The 17,721-nt window shown below is 38.4% G+C and overlaps 1 protein-coding gene across 1 annotated transcript in view; it reads left to right on the top strand.

Moving 5' to 3' along the window:
* The window catches only part of syt8 (synaptotagmin VIII), a 91,441-nt gene that overhangs the window by 33,360 nt on the left and 40,360 nt on the right, over nt 1-17,721 (top strand). Inside the window, exons 2-5 of the mRNA XM_072273147.1 lie at nt 744-897; nt 11,709-11,872; nt 15,226-15,315; nt 17,009-17,176. Of these exons, the coding sequence (XP_072129248.1) occupies nt 780-897; nt 11,709-11,872; nt 15,226-15,315; nt 17,009-17,176 (540 nt within the window). The 5' untranslated portion in view covers nt 744-779. The remainder of the gene's footprint in view (nt 1-743; nt 898-11,708; nt 11,873-15,225; nt 15,316-17,008; nt 17,177-17,721) is intronic.

Genomic DNA, 17,721 nt, shown 5'->3' with positions numbered 1-17,721 from the left:
TGACTGTTTACTCTTTTTCATAGATGCTGCCTAGCCTGCTCAGTTTCTTCAGCATTTTGTGTGTTTTTGGTATAAGCGTGATTTGTCCTCTTACATAGGAGAGAAAAAGAGACTTAAAGTATTCAAAATTTGATCATATACATGCTGTAATTATAATCTCATGGACAAAGGCAACCTGACATAACTAGTCAGGAATTGTTGTAATTCGTTGCTTAATAATATTTGCATTTATATACGTCTTACATTGACAACATTTCACTGTGAATGACTCTGGCATGCCTAATTTCATCTATGTACAGCAGTCATCCTGTGTCCACAGTAAACAGGAAGACTCTCCATTGCTGGGACTGATTGAGAGACCTATATTGGCCAGAGCTTCAGGACAAACCAAAGATCATCATGTTTTCTGATGCAACACATTTCAACAATCTCTGCGTAAACCAAACTGAAGAATAGCCATTTAAGCATTAGACGCTGGAGATAGGGAGGGCCTTGATTAAATCAGCTTGCCTTTACAGCAACAGTGGGAGACAAGAGCCTCATAATTTGAAATAATGTCCTTGGTTTGCCTGGAACATGTAACAAATTAGATTTTTCTAATTGTTGTTCCCCTGTGTGTCTTTTTTCTCGTGTGATCTGAGGAATAGCAAATAGAATGACTCCTCCAAGCTTGTTTTGTGAAAAGATCATGATTTGTTTTGGTTTATTTACAATAACTGAACAGTTTTTCTTCTTTCTTATAGGTCTTCGCTTCAGACTTTATCCAAAAACAGGAGAAAATGACTACAAAAAGTAACACCACAACTGTAAAACAAGATGTTACTCCAACCAATGCTACCCAAATAGCCACAACTGGAAGCGGGGGCTTCATTAACAATTTAATTAATAAAATTCCATGTAAGTATGTATATTTTAAACAAACAAACATAGAGAGCAAAACAATGAAGATTGTAGACTGAATCAGAAATAAGTGGACCGGTAAAAGTATTTTATTATTATTTTTTGAATGTGGGAATATGGTTGCTGTGTAACGTGATAACGCAATACAGTTGTTCTCATCTAGTCAGATAAGTGAAAGGCAAAGAGTAAATAAAGTGCTGCATTTGGAATCAGTATGTGCAACATATCAGAATTGATTGTGGTTTGGTGCCAAGCATTAAACACGGGACAATACCATAACAGACAACACAATAGCAATCAACAATTTAGATTATGAGGACATTCAGTCCTCGTTTATTGTCATTTGGAACTGCATGCATTAAGAAATGATACAATGTTCTTCCAGAGTGATATCACGAAAAAACAGGACAAACCAAAGACTAACACTGACAAGACCACATAATTATAACATATAGTTACAGCAGTGCAAAGCAATACCGTAATTTGATAAAGAGCAGACCATGGGCATGGTAAAAAAAAGTCTCAAAGTTCCGATTGACTCCCGATAGTCCCGATAACAGGCGGCAGAAGGGAGAAACTCTTCCTGCCATAAACTTCCAGGCGCCGACAACTGCCGATGCATTGGAAGCACCCGAGCACAGCCGACTCTGAGTCCGTCCGAAAACTTCGTGCCTCCGACCAGCCCTTCCGATACAGCCTCCCAAGCACTATCCTCTGCCAAGTGCTTCGACCCCTCCCCGGCTGCTGAGCAACAAGCAAAGCCGAGGACTCAGGGCCTTCCCCTCCGGAGATTCTGGATTACAAGACAATAGGTCAAACAGCCATAAGCAATCAACAATCAGTGTAACAGTCACGTGCACAAATGTCAATAATCAAACTTATATAAATGTGATCATATGAACAGGATTATCAACCAAACAAAGAGAGGAAGGCAGACCATTTAACAGATGTTGTACAGTGACAGTTCAAGTATTACGCCAGAGTGAATTTTGGGTCCTAGCATGGAGGCAGTGGAAAGTGTGCTATCTAGACTCGAAGAGCTAATGGATTGGGGAAGAAAGAAGTTCAAGACCGAGAAGTCAAGGAGCCTTGTTCTTAGGAAAGGAAAGCTGGTTGACTTTCATTTCACCCTTTGTGGAGAGGAGATTCCATCCATTCAGGACCAACCAGTCAAGAGCCTCGGGTGATGGTACACAGAGGAGCTGAGAGACACCAAGTGGGTTCAAGAGACAGGAGAACAGATCAGCAGAGGTCTGATGTCTGTCGACAAGTGTGGCCTGCCTGGCAAGTTGAAGTTATGGTGCTTGCAGTACGGACTGATGCCACGGATAATGTGGCCACTAACTGTCTATGAAGCGGCAATGTCCCATGTAGAGGCAATGGAATGGAAGATCAACAAGTATGTGAAGAAGTGGCTTGGAGTACCAAGCAGCCTCACCAATGTTGCAATCCACAGTAGCCAGACAAAGTTTACCATCCCAGTCCAATCCCTTGTTGAAGAGGTCAAGGTAGCCAAGGTAAGATCATTCTTGATGCTTCGAGACTCAAAAGACCCCGTCATCAAGAATACCCAGCCAGATTTGAGATCAGGCAGGAAGTGGTCAGCCCATTTAGCAGTTGATGAGGCAGAGTCTAGATTGAAGCACAAGGAGACAGTTGGGGCTACCCAGCTAGGCCACCAGGGACTTGTATGGACAACTGACAAGTGGTGGTCATCTTCTACAGGTAAGAAGCACCGTGAGCTTGTAACGCGAGAAATACGAGAGGTAGAAGAGGAGAAGAGGTTAGCTAAAATAGCTGGCCAGGCCGAACAAAGGGCTTGGCCCTGGTGGGAAAGTGTTGAACAACATCTATCTTGGAATGTTCTGTGGCAGATGGAACCGCTCCGCATTTTGAGTTTCTTTTCTATGCAGAGCAGCGTATGACCTGCTCTCAACACCTGCCAACCTCAGCACCTGGTACGAAGATAAGACAGACAGGTGTGCTGCTTGTGGCGAGAAGGGAACACTTCAACATATTCTGAGTGCATGCAGAGTCAATCTTTCCAGCGGCATGTACACTTGGAGACATAACAACATTCTCAAAGTTGTAACAGAAGCGGTTGAGCAGAGAGTACTGCAGCACAACTTATCTCATGCCCCATGCTGCACAGAACATCGCATATCATTTGTGAAAGAAGGCTCCAAGTCAAGGGTGTACAGTGCAACCCCACAGTCAAGCATACTTTCTTCAGCCAATGGTTGGTGTGTCAAGGCCGACCTGGATGGGAAAGGCAGTTTCCCGGAGCAAATAGCTTTCACCACATTGCATCCAGATATAATCATATGGTCTGACACCAGTAGAGGAGTGGTATTGGTGAACTCACAGTCCCCTGGGAAGACAATATCGATGATGCCCATGAACGCAAGTTAACCAAGTATGCAGAATTAAGATCAGAGTGCAGAGACAGAGGGTGGAAGGTCTCATGCTATCCATTCAAAGTAGGTTGCTGTGGCTTTATTGCGTTCACTTTCCAGAAGTGGCTGCATGACCTTGGCTTCACTAGAAGAGAGATCAAGTCAACCAGCAGGGCTGTAGCCGAGGCAGCAGCGACAGGATCATCATGGGTGTGGACCAAGTATGTCCAGAAGGGCAGATAGTCGGCTAGTGTATCCATCTTTTGCAAACCCTTCAGTAGTTGCATAGACATCTGAAGAGTAGACTATCTGTTGGATGGAAGCGACCAACAAATCTGATAGAGGCAGATGCCAAGTTTTTAAGCTCACCAGTGGGAGGTGGTGCTTTAGCACTGCTGGCCCACCACCTCAAGGGAATCTTGATCAAAAGCGGGCCAAAGCTCCTGAAGACAGGTGGCAGATCAACTGATGATCCCACTGGTGATAACACAGGACAGTTAACATCTTAGTCCAATTGTATTTTCAATTCTTGTTGAAAAGCTGGATAGCTACAGGAAAGAAGCATCAGAGATTGTGTGTCATCCTGGTCGTGATGAACTCGTAGCATCTCTCTGATGGCAATTTGATGAACGGGTGACTGCTAGGGTGGGTGGAGTCAGCAGTATATTTTTAGCAGTAGCTAGCTTCCTCCAAAGGATCCTCTTTTCTCCTTTATGAATTGCTATTTCCTTGCCAATCTGTCTTGTGATTCCAGTTTACAGTCATTTCCCATTGTATTAAAAAGCAAAAGTGACAGAAAAAAGTAAAAGATAAAGTCTTGAAGAAGGGTATTGGCTAGAAATGTCAACTGTTTGCTCATTTATATGGATGCTGCCTGACCTTCAGCATTTCATGTGTGTTGCTGAAGTAAAAGCTATATTTTGTAAAAAAAAATCTACAATGAAGTAAATAACAAATAGCATGAGTCTAAAATTGGCAATCTAACAAATACTGTAGGTTCACCTCAATGCAGATCAGGCAACAAATATCCTCAGAGCGACTTTACTTCCTTCTTTACCAGAACTATTGACATAAGATAATTGTAACATGTTTGTTTTTCTGGCATTATTGATTTAATCAAGCTGTCCAAATAATTTTGGTTCTTGGCAAATACTACACCAAATATTTTGAGTTACTATTATACTGAGAAAATGTGAAGAAATTACAGATAGTATAGTCAAATTCCTCAGGCTTCCTTTCCATCAGATATTGATGTTCTATGCACAAGTAAAATGCTGCAAAAGCTGGAAATCTGAAATAAAAGAATGTGTTGGAAATTCAGTAGGTAGAAGGAAAGAGAGAGAAATGGAGTTAATGGTTCAGTTTTGGTGTTCTTTCTCTGGGAGTATGAAGAAAGATCGTTAAACTTAAACCTTCCTTTGAATGTCTCTCCTTTGTTTTTGAATCTCTCTATACCTCTCATTATTTTAACAAGTGATTTGTGACTTCAACTTTATGTACATCACTTATGAATGCAAAACTTCACAATGAGTGTCTTAATCTTTTTTCTTCACGAAAGCCAAATTATTGCTCTACCAAATTTCAATTCCCTTCCATTTAGGCACAATGAAACTGTGTAAGACAGATGAGGGTGATAAATTTCATGTTCCATCATCTCATTTGCTATTTTTAATGTATCTACTGTAAAAGAGGTAGACGCATTGCACTTGATCCCCTTCCAGAGCTGATGTGACTGAAAGGAGCAGGATTATCTGCATAGTGTCTTTCAGTGGAATCCTGCTGCTCTACTTTTATTCTTCCTAATGGTATCTATATCTGCAACAAAGTAAAGGATCTAGTATTGCAGAACATTATACAGTGGTCTTCTTGTTTCAGAAGACCTAACTTATGGAAATTAAATTTTGACTTCTTTATCATATATACATCGCAATGTACAACGAGAGGCGTCATTGGCATTAACCAATACAATCTAAGGATCCAACACAACCTGGGGACAGTCCACAAGTGTTAACACACATTCCAGCACCAACGTAGCATGCCAGCAGAACAACACAATCAACAACAACAACAAAACAAAGCAAAACAACAATAGCAAAACAAACCGCTTTACCACCCTTTCACTCTCCCTCCAGTTCACTCACAGACAGGCCTCCAACCTCATGACAGGACACTTCCTGGCTCAGACTCTCAGACCTCACAGACACTGGACACATGAATAATCCCATAAATTATAAGAAATTTTGCAATGTAGTATAATAATAATAAGAAGAAAATGTTAATATTAAAATTAGATACACTATATGTTCTTTTAGTTTAATGATAAGTAGTTTTAGGGTGAACACTTGAAGATATTTCATGAAATGGCAGATAATATAAGCAGAGTCATGTGATAAGGTTAGCCATAGAAAATAGAGATGCTTGATTAAGAAAACATCAGTTCATGACAATTCTCAGGAAAGGAACCATTACATAAACTGGAGACAGCCTGATGTATTTGTTCAGCACCAAAACACAGGTCTGGAACATTTATCCTGTTGCCTGTGGTGCCCCTGTTTTGTCAAACATTGTATTATTCATCAAAATGCTTATTCCTCATAAATTTGGCTTAGGTCAAAGAAGCAAAGTGCCATTGTGCTATTGTTGGTGTGAAAATAAGACAGATGATTTTCTATCCATTGTTCCCTCTTAATCTAGGTTCCTTCTCTAAATATTTTACAAAGTTTTCAAATTCATTTTAAGGATGAATGTTTGAAGTCCTGCTGAAGGGTTTCGGCCCGAAACGTTGACTGTACTCTTTTTCATAGATGCTACATGGCCTGCTGAGTTCCTCCAGCATTTTGTGTGTGTGGCTCAGATTTCCTGCATCTGCAGATTTTCTCTAGTTTGTGAAATGCTCTTTTCTTGGGTTTGTATGCTGTCAGTTAATATATTCAGAATGCATCCTAACACCAGCTAAGAAATTGGAGAAAGGCCATGTTACAAAACTGTTCCATTGTATTTTATCTTTGTTCTTTGTGGTATTAGTCAGCAATATTGATCTAGGTTTTAATCAACAGTATCTCTCTCAAGAAATTTACATAAATAAAGTTGTTTATTACTAAATCACGAGGCTGTCACAGACCAGGAAATCACAGTGCGAAGCATTGATTACAGCAAAGAGTCAAAAAGAATTGCTTTAGTCAGGAACAAATGTGCCTAGTTAGTGTATTCTGGAATTATTCCATCTGATAAGCAACATTAAACAAATTTCAAAGGGAAATGCCTTTGAAAATAAATCCATAATTTGTTCACTTGGGCTCTTGTGGGCAATTAATTCAATATGGACAAAATAATCAGCAATATCTTGACTCTTCTCACAGTGATTAACAAAGTCCTTGGAGTTCTTGAATATTGTTTGTTAAACCAATTAATGGTTATATGTCAGTGTTGTTGTTAATTACTAATTGATACTATACTAAGGGAATCAACAGGTTCACCTGTTTTAAATCTCATTGGATTGGATTGTGCTTAATTGTAAATATTGTACTGTTGGGAACTGCAACTATGAGTTGTCTGCTGTTCAGTATATCATTAATATTTGCATCTGCATGAAAGTCAGAGATATGCTGGTGCATCTGACCTCTCAACTGTAACTAGACTTAACTGCTTCATGTTTATCTATATTAATTGCGTGAAATTGCTAATAGCATTTATTCATCATCATTCTATCCAATAGTGCATTTTGAATTGTGTCCTTTAATTTTATGCAAGCTTTGAGTGGTACACAAACAGAACAACCTATTGATTTGCATAACACATGAAATATCACCAAGATATTGTGTTGACTTTTTCTTATATTGAACTGAGTACATTTTAAATAATTGCCTGCAATAAAATACGCTTTTATCTTTTTCACATCTTAAAAATATTTTTAATATTTTAGGTAAACTGTTTTTGAAAGCCTCCAATTGTCAGGACATTTTAAAAAAGTGACAGATTGTTTGGACAGCTGTGAACTGTCAAAAGTCATCAGGCTAGTAAATGGACCGTGGAGTTCCTATACTTGAAACCTGGTGGCATTTTTAGCATGTCTGAGTTCGTAGAATGACTCTACCTGCAGCATGACCCATTCTGTGGTGCTATGACAAGTGAAATGCCCTGTAGGTTTAAGGTTTGGCCTGAGTGCAGGTTGGATGTTGAATTGGGCAAGATACAGCTTGCTGTTTCTGCAGCAAAAATCTTAACACTGTCAGGCTGAAATGGGTTTGGCCAGCTACCTGGACTCAGCATTGACTAACTCACCAATGTGCTCAACTTCTCTGACTTTACTGGGCCAAATGTGGAGGACTGAACAAGCTCATTCTCCACGTCAGGGAATGAATAGCAATACATAGCAGCATCTCTGTGATGACTGGGCCACAGCCCATGTAACACTGAGGGCTTGCTACTACCGATATTCAGAGACTGTAAAATTCCTGTTAAATAATTATAAAATTAAAAGCAAAACTTTTAAACAACTAAAATATTCCTAACTAAATAACTTAAAATGAAACATTGTCCTTTACAGGTCTGGAACTCCATCTCAAATGAATGGTGATTTTAATCCTATGCACCACAGAGGCTTGTTCTCCACTGAAAAAGTGGAAATCCGAGCACATTTGGGTTTTGCTAGCAGATTGCAGCAACAGAGCGGAATCAAAGGCACCATTCTTCTTTGTTTTCCACTGATCTGCAAAGACACCAATTTTATTCTTCTAATTCCAGCCTTTTGTATGTCCCTTCTTTTCTTTGAATGAAACCCAGTCTCACATAATGAAGTTTCCTTGGAACAAAATCCCTTCCTAAAACATACTAGTCCTCGTCTCCTTTCACCCTCTTATCCTTCAAGACCTTTCTTGGAAGTTACCACTCTGGGAAAGATTTTGATGAACAGCACCATGAAACATTTGTTATTAGATGATCACTTCTGGTTAACTCCAGAGCCACCAACATTATCAATATGAATAAAAGGTGACTTCAACAAAGTGTATCCATAAATTTGCAATCACACATTTAAAATCAGAATTCTGTCCCTAATTGTGCACTTTATTATCTGAACAAATGTTAAAATTAAGTGCTAAAAGTTCAATATTTGTCTTACAAAACATAATTACCAAACACCTACAGGAGAAAATAAAATTTTGTTTCTCCTTTACACATTTAAAAATAGCTTCCGTATCTCTTTGACTGTTTATTTCATAGTATATATTTCTGATACTCATTTTTGCCATGCATTGTTATTTCGGTCTGCTCCTGTAGATATTAACCCAATTTTTCCATGATGGGTACAAATGATTTGAAATAGATTTTGAATGACCTCGAGTAAAATTATCTAAGTAACCTAAAGATCTAGAATTTTACTCATGACCATCAAGTGTAGTGCTGGACAGTTGTAGGGTGCACACCACAATTTCTCTTCTTAGTCCGCCACTCAGGATTGAGGCTGACTTACTTCCACTGAGGTTCGATGGATTCAGCGTTGATTAATGAGGCTGATGTGAGATCTACAGGCTCTTCCACAAATAGGGCAGGAGATACTTGATGGGTCAGGTGGGTGGGCAGTTTCTGGGCTAGTACACTCTTTTTGCAGCTTACATATGTGCATCTGATGCATGGGCTCCAGGTTCTCAAAATCACATTCAACACACTAGTGTTTAACCTAGGGATTAAAATAGAAAAAAATACCAATGAGAATTAATTCAGGCATAAAAAAACACAAATGTTTGGGACCCAGTTATTCAAAATACTTGTTAGAACATTAATATTTCAAGTCACTTTACATTAGAAGAGGAGAGAAGAGAGGGGGCTTAGGGAGGGATTTCTAAAGAGATTTGGTAAACTCATTGTTTTCATTTGTGAGCTGAAAAGAAAGTGTCCGAGCATGAAGCTGGGTAGTTGAGTGGGTAATAGTTAGTCAGATTCAGTGATAGGGAGGGCTTGGAATATAAAGCATAAAAATGTGAGGGTAACAATGTTTAAATATGGAGCACTGGAGTGAATGAAGGTGAATGTGAGAGATTAAGAGCATAGAAAATAAAGGACTTGCGTTTTAAATTTGTCTTTTGAGCCCATTTCAGGATTACACAGGGTGTTGGCAGTTAGTAAGGGTGTTTAACTGCCATAGAGTAAGCCTTTAAAAAAGTCTATATTAATTCCATTTTATTCTCCCCACATTCCCTTCTCAGATTTTCTACTTACCGATGCATTAGGGGTAATTTATAGTGGCCGGTTAATCTAGCAACCTACACATCTTCACAATGTAGCAGAAAACTAGAGCATACAGTGGAAGCCCTTGTGGTCAAAGGACAAATGTCCAAGCTCCATACAGACAACACTGGAAGCCCGATCATTATATCTGTCAGTAATATATGGAGGTCCATTCATCTAGTTTTGTTAAATGAATATAAATTGAGAACAACTTTACACTTAATATAATTCTGATGATTAATGATTCTAATAATAAACTGATTCTGAATTTTGAGAAAATAACTAAGAAAGACCAAGGAAAGCCTTTGAGCAACACACATCAAAGTTGCTGGTGAACGCAGCAGGCCAGGCAGCATCTCTAGGAAGAGGTACAGTCGATGTTTCAGGCCGAGGCCCTTCGTCAGGACTAACTGAAGGAAGAGTTAGTAAGAGATTTAAGCCTTCTGCTCCTTTTATTTCTGGCAAATTATTTTCATTCAGCTTGGGGAAATAACTCTGGTACATACAAGTGAATGAATGTCCATTCTACCTTGAAGTGATAGAACTGTATCCTGAGCAAAAATATGTAGAATAACCCAAGCCCTTTTTCAAAGTTAATTTCCAAATGAAGAGCAAGGGGGCAGAGTGAATGAAAGAGAAGGTACAGTAAATGATACTAGTGAGGTTGGGGGAGTAAATGAGATAAGAGATAGTTATGCTATCTGAAGGGGCTTGCAAAGGTACGCTGGAGGATGTAAATTGAAGCAGATGAATGAAATATGAGATATCAGAAGAGGAGGGAGGAAAGAAAATTGATGTTAGGAATGTGAGGTAAAAAACTGGAGAAATGATTACTGAAGTTAGCGAATTAGATGTTGAGTCCTGAACTCTGTAATATGCCAAGCTGATAATTTTTTTTTGTATAGTGTAGAAGCCCAAATATCTACCTCGGATGAAAGCTCTTTGCCCTGAAATGTTAATTCTCCTACTTTCTCTGTGAATGGTGTTTGACCTGCTGAGTGTTTCCAGCATTTTCTGTTCTTATAAGCTGACTAAAGTGCTGCTACTTATTCCGTTTAGAATGTTGAATCCCTTTAACCTGCAAATTCCAATTCCAGCTATAGTTTTGCTGGAGTTACCAGGTGTGTACGAATCTCCAATAACAAGCAACTATATATAGAAACAATACACATAAATGTATATAGATAGCTAGATATTTACCCAAATAATTTTTGGATGGTAAGATGACAAGGGGAACATGCAAAAGGTGGCTTTCTGCTTTTGGTCATTGCAAAGCTAATTCGGAACAAATGTAGATAGAGTACTCATTGTTAGAGTAGGATTTGGACCAGTTGTTAAAGTGGACCAGAGTGGTGTTGAATCCTTTTACAACATAAGTGACATGAAAATATTGCTTGCTAAACCCAACAAACATATAGTGCTTGACCTTGTTACTTGTTATTGTCATTTGCTCTATTCCCACACCTGAATCCTGTTGATCCAGGTACGAAGGACTGATCTAGCCTCTTGGACTTCTGAAAGATGGCAGGCCTTCCAGCAGTCTAGTAATGAGGTGTAGTCACTCCCCCCACCCCCACAAGCTTTATTAATTCTGAGGTTTTTTTTTTATCTTGTTTTAAATGTCTCTGATATTTACAGAAATGAACTATAAATGTCCACCACACTAAACAGGAGTGTCTACAGACTAAACAAGAAACAAATTAGTATAATTCTCATTAGTCTCAATTTTTATGGTAAGCGACCAGCTTTTCCCACTTTAAGGACATTCAAGAAGGTGGCTCACTACCACCTCCTCAAAGGATATAGAGGTGGGCAAATGGTGACATTGCCAGTGATTAATGCATCCTGAAAACTGAATAAATTAAAATAAAGTAACTGTTAATGATAAAGCCCTATGACTGAGATTTGTAGCTGTTCTGAGGAGGAAGAATGCAATGGCAATTAGAATCCTAATAAAGTCAAAACCAGGACAGATTTTGGGGACCAAGCGTGGGATTGTAGTGGAATCAAGTGTGGCTTTTAACCAGTACAAAAATTGGATTTGGAAGTCAGGTTTCAAAGATGTGATTTGATTAAAGTTCAGGTCTCTATGGTCCTCCTTCAAACTGATATTCATGCTGTTTGTTACCTGTTTTAATTTTCAATTCCCAATTCATTCATCATTCTCTTCTCTTGTTTGTTACTCAGTACCAAAATGGGCCTTGATTGCCATCTGTGCAGGTGTGGGTCTTGTTATCCTCATCTGTGTCATCTGTATCTGTGTGAAATGCTGCTGCAAAAAGAAGAAGAGGAAGAAAAAGAAGGAGCAACTTAACTTGCAAAATATCAATGGCTCTGTCACAACAAATCTGGTGGGTGTTTCATAACAATGTTCATTCCATTTCTGGAATTGTTCCCGTTGCAGAATGAATCTATTGCAGCATCTTTTAGAAAGACATTTTCCTGAAACAAACATTGAGTGATTTTTAAGTACCTCAAAAAATATTTTGTTATTTTGTCTGCATGACAAGGCTGCAAAGTCATACCAATAATACTAATGCATTGACTTCACATAAACATAGTCTTGAGATGTCACAGCACTGAACTGGAGTATAATCAACCAATATGGAGGGGAATGGTCTTGAACAAATTAGGCACAAAAAGGAAGAATTTAAAATTAGAAGCATTTAGGGTCAATGAGAAGAGAAGCGATGGATGAATCATGCATGCTGCAAAGTAAGACCAGGGCAAGAGAATTTTGGAAAGGTTGATGTCTAGAAAACATGGACGATGGTAAGAAGGAGAATCACCTGATCCAAATCATAGAGGAGGGCTAATATTCTCATAATCATTGTTACATGCACATTAGTGCTTTAGGAGAGAAATGGAAGAAGTTTGAAATAGTTTCTTTTATCCACTGTATGAATCATAGTAGCAAGTTAGCTAAATGTGATCTCAGTCTCTCAAATTCCATCATATGAATAATTAACACAAAGGTTGCTCAAGAGATCTGCAGAGAGAGTGCAAGGTTCTCAAACTGAAGGTACCGTTTTGTGTACTCACTACAATGATTTATAAAACTGACTCATTGCAATTAGAGCTCACCCTGATTCTTCCTGTTTCCTCTTCCCACAATTCTAGTGTATGCATCCAATCAAGCCAGATGCTTTTTTTTGTTCCAATAGGCAAATTTAGAGGAATAGCTATTCAGCTTATAATTCTGAATCATGCAAGCTGAAAAGTTCAAAACAACATCAATCACCACAATAAAACTTGCATGTAGATAGTGACTTGTAACATAGTAACTTTTCTTGAAATGCTACCTAAAACTTTGTTGGAAAGCAAAATTTGTTAAGTTACACAGAGATAGAATTGCTGAAGTTGTAAGCCAGAAGCACAACAAGCAATCCAGAAAACTGAGTTGAATCCAGAATGATGGCTCTGGAAATTAAAAGTCAAGCCATCAGCTATTTCTTTTCAGGAATAAAGTAAATGACAATGATAAAAATCACCTGACTCATATATCTGTAAGAAGAGGAAATCTACCATTGTGATTTATCTGGCCTGCAAGTGGCTCCAGAACAATCAATGTAGTCAACTTCTACATGCTTTCTGAATTGACCTACCAAGCAATTTAATTCAAGACCACTTGGCAAGTCACTCAGTTCAAGACCACCATTTATTGAACTGACAGCAAGGTCCAGATCCTAATAAATATGTTTTTTTTTAAATTGTCCAGAAGCTTGGTTAACGAACTGAGTTTTAAGAAGCGTCTTAAAGGAGTTGAAAGCAATAAAAGGGTGGAGCAACTTAGAGAGAAATTCCCAAAGCTTCAGTTGTTGTAAACATAATGCCAGCAATAGTAGAACAATTAAAACTCAGATCAAACAGGAAGCCAGTGTTGCAAGAGTGCTAATATCTTGTAAGGTTGAAAACTTCACTGAACTACAGAGTGCTGAGTGCAAACTGTAAGAGACAATGACCCATCACTCATGGATGAGCTCTATGCCTTTTATGCACACTTTAATGGGGAGAATTATGATGACACCCAAACAAGCCTCCACATCTCTGGATGACTCTGTAATTTCAGTCACTGATGCTGTTGTCCAGGCATCCTTCAAGAGGGATCCATGAATGTCTTCAGGTCCAGATGGCATGCCTAAAGATCTGTGTGAACCAACTGGCTGAAGTATTTAAGGACATATTCAACCTTTCAATTCCACGGTCTGAGGTTCCCACCAGCTTCAAGCAGGCATCTGTTGTACCAGTGCCTCAGAAAAGTGTCATGACCTGCCTCATTGACTACCATACAGTGGCACATAATGAAGTGCTTCAAGAAGTTGGTTATGGCATGAACCAACCCATGCCTCAGAAATGACCTGGATCTGCTTCAGTTTGCCTACAGTTCAGTATTCACCAAAATCACCCCATCCAAGCTCATCATTAAACTTCAAGACCTGGGCCTCTCTACCTTTAATACAACTAATACAACTGAATACTTAACTTTCTCATCAGCAGACCTCAGTCTGTGAGGATTGGTAACAACATCATCAACACAGATGCATCTTAAGGCTTAGTTCCCTACTTTACTCACTATGTACACAGGACTACGGCTCCAATGCCATTTTCAAATTTGCTGATGACACTACAGTTGTTGGACACATCTCTAATGATGATGAATCAGCTTACCTGAGTGAGATATGTCACTTGGTTGAGTGGTGCTGCAAAAACTTCTCATTCAGTGTCAGCAAAGCTAAGGAACTGATTGTTGACTTCAGGAACGAGAAGGAGGAAAAACATGCCACAGTTTACATTGGGGCATTGGCAGTGGAGAAAGTCAGCAGCTCTAAACTTCTGGGTGCAAACATACTACAGGATGACCTATGTTTGGTCCAGCACATAGATGACAAACGGAAAGTGTGCCACATCTCTACTTTCTTAGGAAGTTAAAGAGGTTTGTCTTGACATCAAACACTCCAACAAACCCATACAGATGTGTTGTTGAAAGTATCCTGACACATTGTGGTATCATGGTCTGGTAAGGCAATTTGAGTGAATAGGAATAAAAGAAGCTGCAGAGAGTTCCGGGGCGCCTAGGTGCGACTCAAGTAGTAGCAGTAACTTAATTGATTTACTTGCTTATTTATTATTATGTTTTATTTTATTTATTATTCTTTTTATTTTTTTCCCCTTTCTCTGCTAGATTATGTATTGCATTGAATTGCTGCTGCTAAGCTAACAAATTTCACGTCACATGTGTGTGATAATAAACCTGATTCTGATTCTGAGTAGTGGACTCTATGCAATACATCACGGGCATTTCCCTTCCTACTATTGGTCATATGAGAATATTGTAACACTGGTGGATTTTCGTGAACCATGTTCATTACTGAGTAACATCTGAGAGAGCACTTATGTGTTATGAAGGTTCCAATAACAAAATACGACATAAAAATTGCAGGAACACTGGTTTTCTGTAATGCATTATGCTTGCTCAACAGAAACTAATATGCTGCTTTCTACATTACAGTAACATTTGTTATCCATATCACTCATTGATATTACATTCAAATTACACTAAAATTACTAATTCTGCACAGAATTTTCTACAGCTCTTTCTGTCCATCTTTCCATTGGATACCTAATCAATTTACACATCTACCTTTAGTTAAGTTAGAGAGAGTTAAACCTTTAATGATGGTTAGTTTCCTATCCTGTTTTAAAGGTGCAGCCAGACATGGATGATTTGGAAGGGGCAGCTGAAAACTATGGAAAATTGCAATATTCCTTGGATTATGATGCCAAGAATGAAAACGTAAGTATAAAATTTCAGTAGCAGCAGCGAACTAGCAGCCTGTCATTTGGAATTTGGAATGTATTCAGTCAGGTATCCTGCTTATCACAACTCAGATACCCCCTACTTGGATATACTTAATTTAGGTAAGAGTAAGATACAAGGTAATACATGGCAGTGATGATTTCCACAATTACTTACCTATTGGGCTTTACACATACAATGACCTCTGGTTAATAGGGGAAGGAACTTTGGAGTCTCTAGAACCAAAGTACAATATTTCAAATAGGAATACAGGAAAAAATAGCGAGCAAAAATGAATATAACAGAGACGAAGGTGTCACTGTAAGTAACAACTGGAATTTGGTTGTAAGCAAGGTGGCATAGCAGAAACCTGATTGAATGTGGATGAACCAATCAGGAGGGACTGACGATGGAGGTATAGATACCACCGAACTAGACATGCCTGAGCATCATCCCTGATGAAGATGGCTGAGTTTGTCATTAGAATATTGGTTAAAATTGATGCCTGTACCTGGCGGGAAGCCCGAGGAGAGCTTATTCGTAATACAGTATAGCATTAAGTCATTAGACATTATTTTAATCTCAGTAAGTTTAATATTGAGTACCTCATGGTTAATGGAGGAGATATTGGGCCGTATGTTAGGTTGAAATACAACCCATGATGTTGGGTCTGCTGCCATCTTTTGGCTGCCAAAGTTTGGATTGAAAGAGGGAGACTCTGCTGCCTTTCCTTTTCTATATTTATCAGCAGGGATGGGGTGATCTGAGTAACTTTACATCAGTTCACTTATGTGCACACAATTAGCTGTAGAATATTACAATAATGTCTTATATTTTTTAGTCGGCAGTGAAGTGACATTCTTTCCCTTATCCTGAAGAAAGCTGTCTATAAAAATGAATTGACCTCTGTGAGATGGATTTATTGATGTTATTTGTTGTCAGGCAAAGGAAATCCTGAGGTCTAGCAGTTTTAATTGTACTAACAATCTAGCTGAATCACCAACTGACATTGAAGAACTTTCACAGACAACTAAAAGCACAATTTGTGGTTAAATCTAAACATCTTGCAGACAATGAAATAAAGAATCCATACACATAAGAATCAGGTAGCTATTTTATAATATGAGACAAATATTCTAAAATATATATTTTGAAATATTTATCTATGCTTGGAGACTTCACTATGCTGTAATTTCGGTTTGATGATAAAAATTCTCTTTGCGCGACTCATGCACAAAGCCCAACATTTCAGGGTATCTTAAAGCAGGAATCATTTGTAGATAATTTATTTACAGAGTAATTTATAAGGGCCTTGATGAAGGGTCTTGGCCTGAAATGCAGACTCTGTTTTCCTTTCCATAGATGCTGCCTGGCCTGCAGAGTTCCTCCAGCATTTTGTGTGTACTAATAACTTATAAATTCCTGAACTATTTGTCGAGCTGCTGATTTCTGGAGATTATGCTGAAGAAGACTGCACAAAAGCAAAATGTTTGAAGGAGCCATGAATCACTGACAACAATCATTGCATTTCTATGTGTATGTGTTGTTCCAGAGTTACTCTCAAGACTTTAGGTGTCAAAAAAAATTACTGATCATGATCACTTGCAAAACCTGAGCTATAGTATCGAGCTGAACATTTTTAAACCAAGAAGTTACTAATTTAGATCTGCTATGCCCATATTTCTTGCAGCTCAATGTTGGAGTTCTACAGGCAACGGAATTAAAGGCTATGGATTTTGGAGGAACATCTGATCCTTATGTCACTGTGTACCTTCACCCAAAAAAGAATCCAAGATATGAAACTAAGGTCTACAGAAAAACACTAGATCCTGTTTTTAAAGAACAATTTTCATTCAAGGTACATGTTACATTAATTTTTAAAGCTATTAGTAAATCTCCACCCTGAGCTAGACCAATTGAATAAAAATCAAAAGTGAATAACTGATGTTGATTCACAAATGTCTACTCTTGGGAACGTGGTCCAGCTGTTTAAATAGAAGAATGTTTTGCAAAACCGATCAAGATTGTGGAAAGTCATTCTGTAAAAAAAGTCATCCAATCAGTATGATCATGTTGAAATGTTAGAACATTGCTGAGGTTTTTGGCTAAAAATTGGGTGCATTAACTCACCTTCTCTTCACACCCATATGCAATGTTTCAAGGTAATATTATTTTATGTTGTAAACAGATAAAGATAAATTGTGACAGTGGTGATATAAAATGGTATGATGCTGGCATAGAGCAGTGAATTTCAAAATGTTTCCATTTTCAATCATGCTGACATTGAGTCACAAGGGACTGCAGATGCTGTAACTTGGAGCATCTTCAATCATGATAATGTGGAGATTCCATGGAAGGGAGAAAGGTAAGCAATTATGAAGAAGTTATAGAAATCAGTCAGAG

The sequence above is a fragment of the Mobula birostris genome, chromosome 11 (assembly GCF_030028105.1).
Source record: "Mobula birostris isolate sMobBir1 chromosome 11, sMobBir1.hap1, whole genome shotgun sequence".
In the NCBI taxonomy this organism is placed as follows: Eukaryota; Metazoa; Chordata; class Chondrichthyes; order Myliobatiformes; family Myliobatidae; genus Mobula; species Mobula birostris.
Note: the sequence above shows the minus strand (reverse complement) of the source record. Positions and strands in the feature narration are given on the sequence as shown.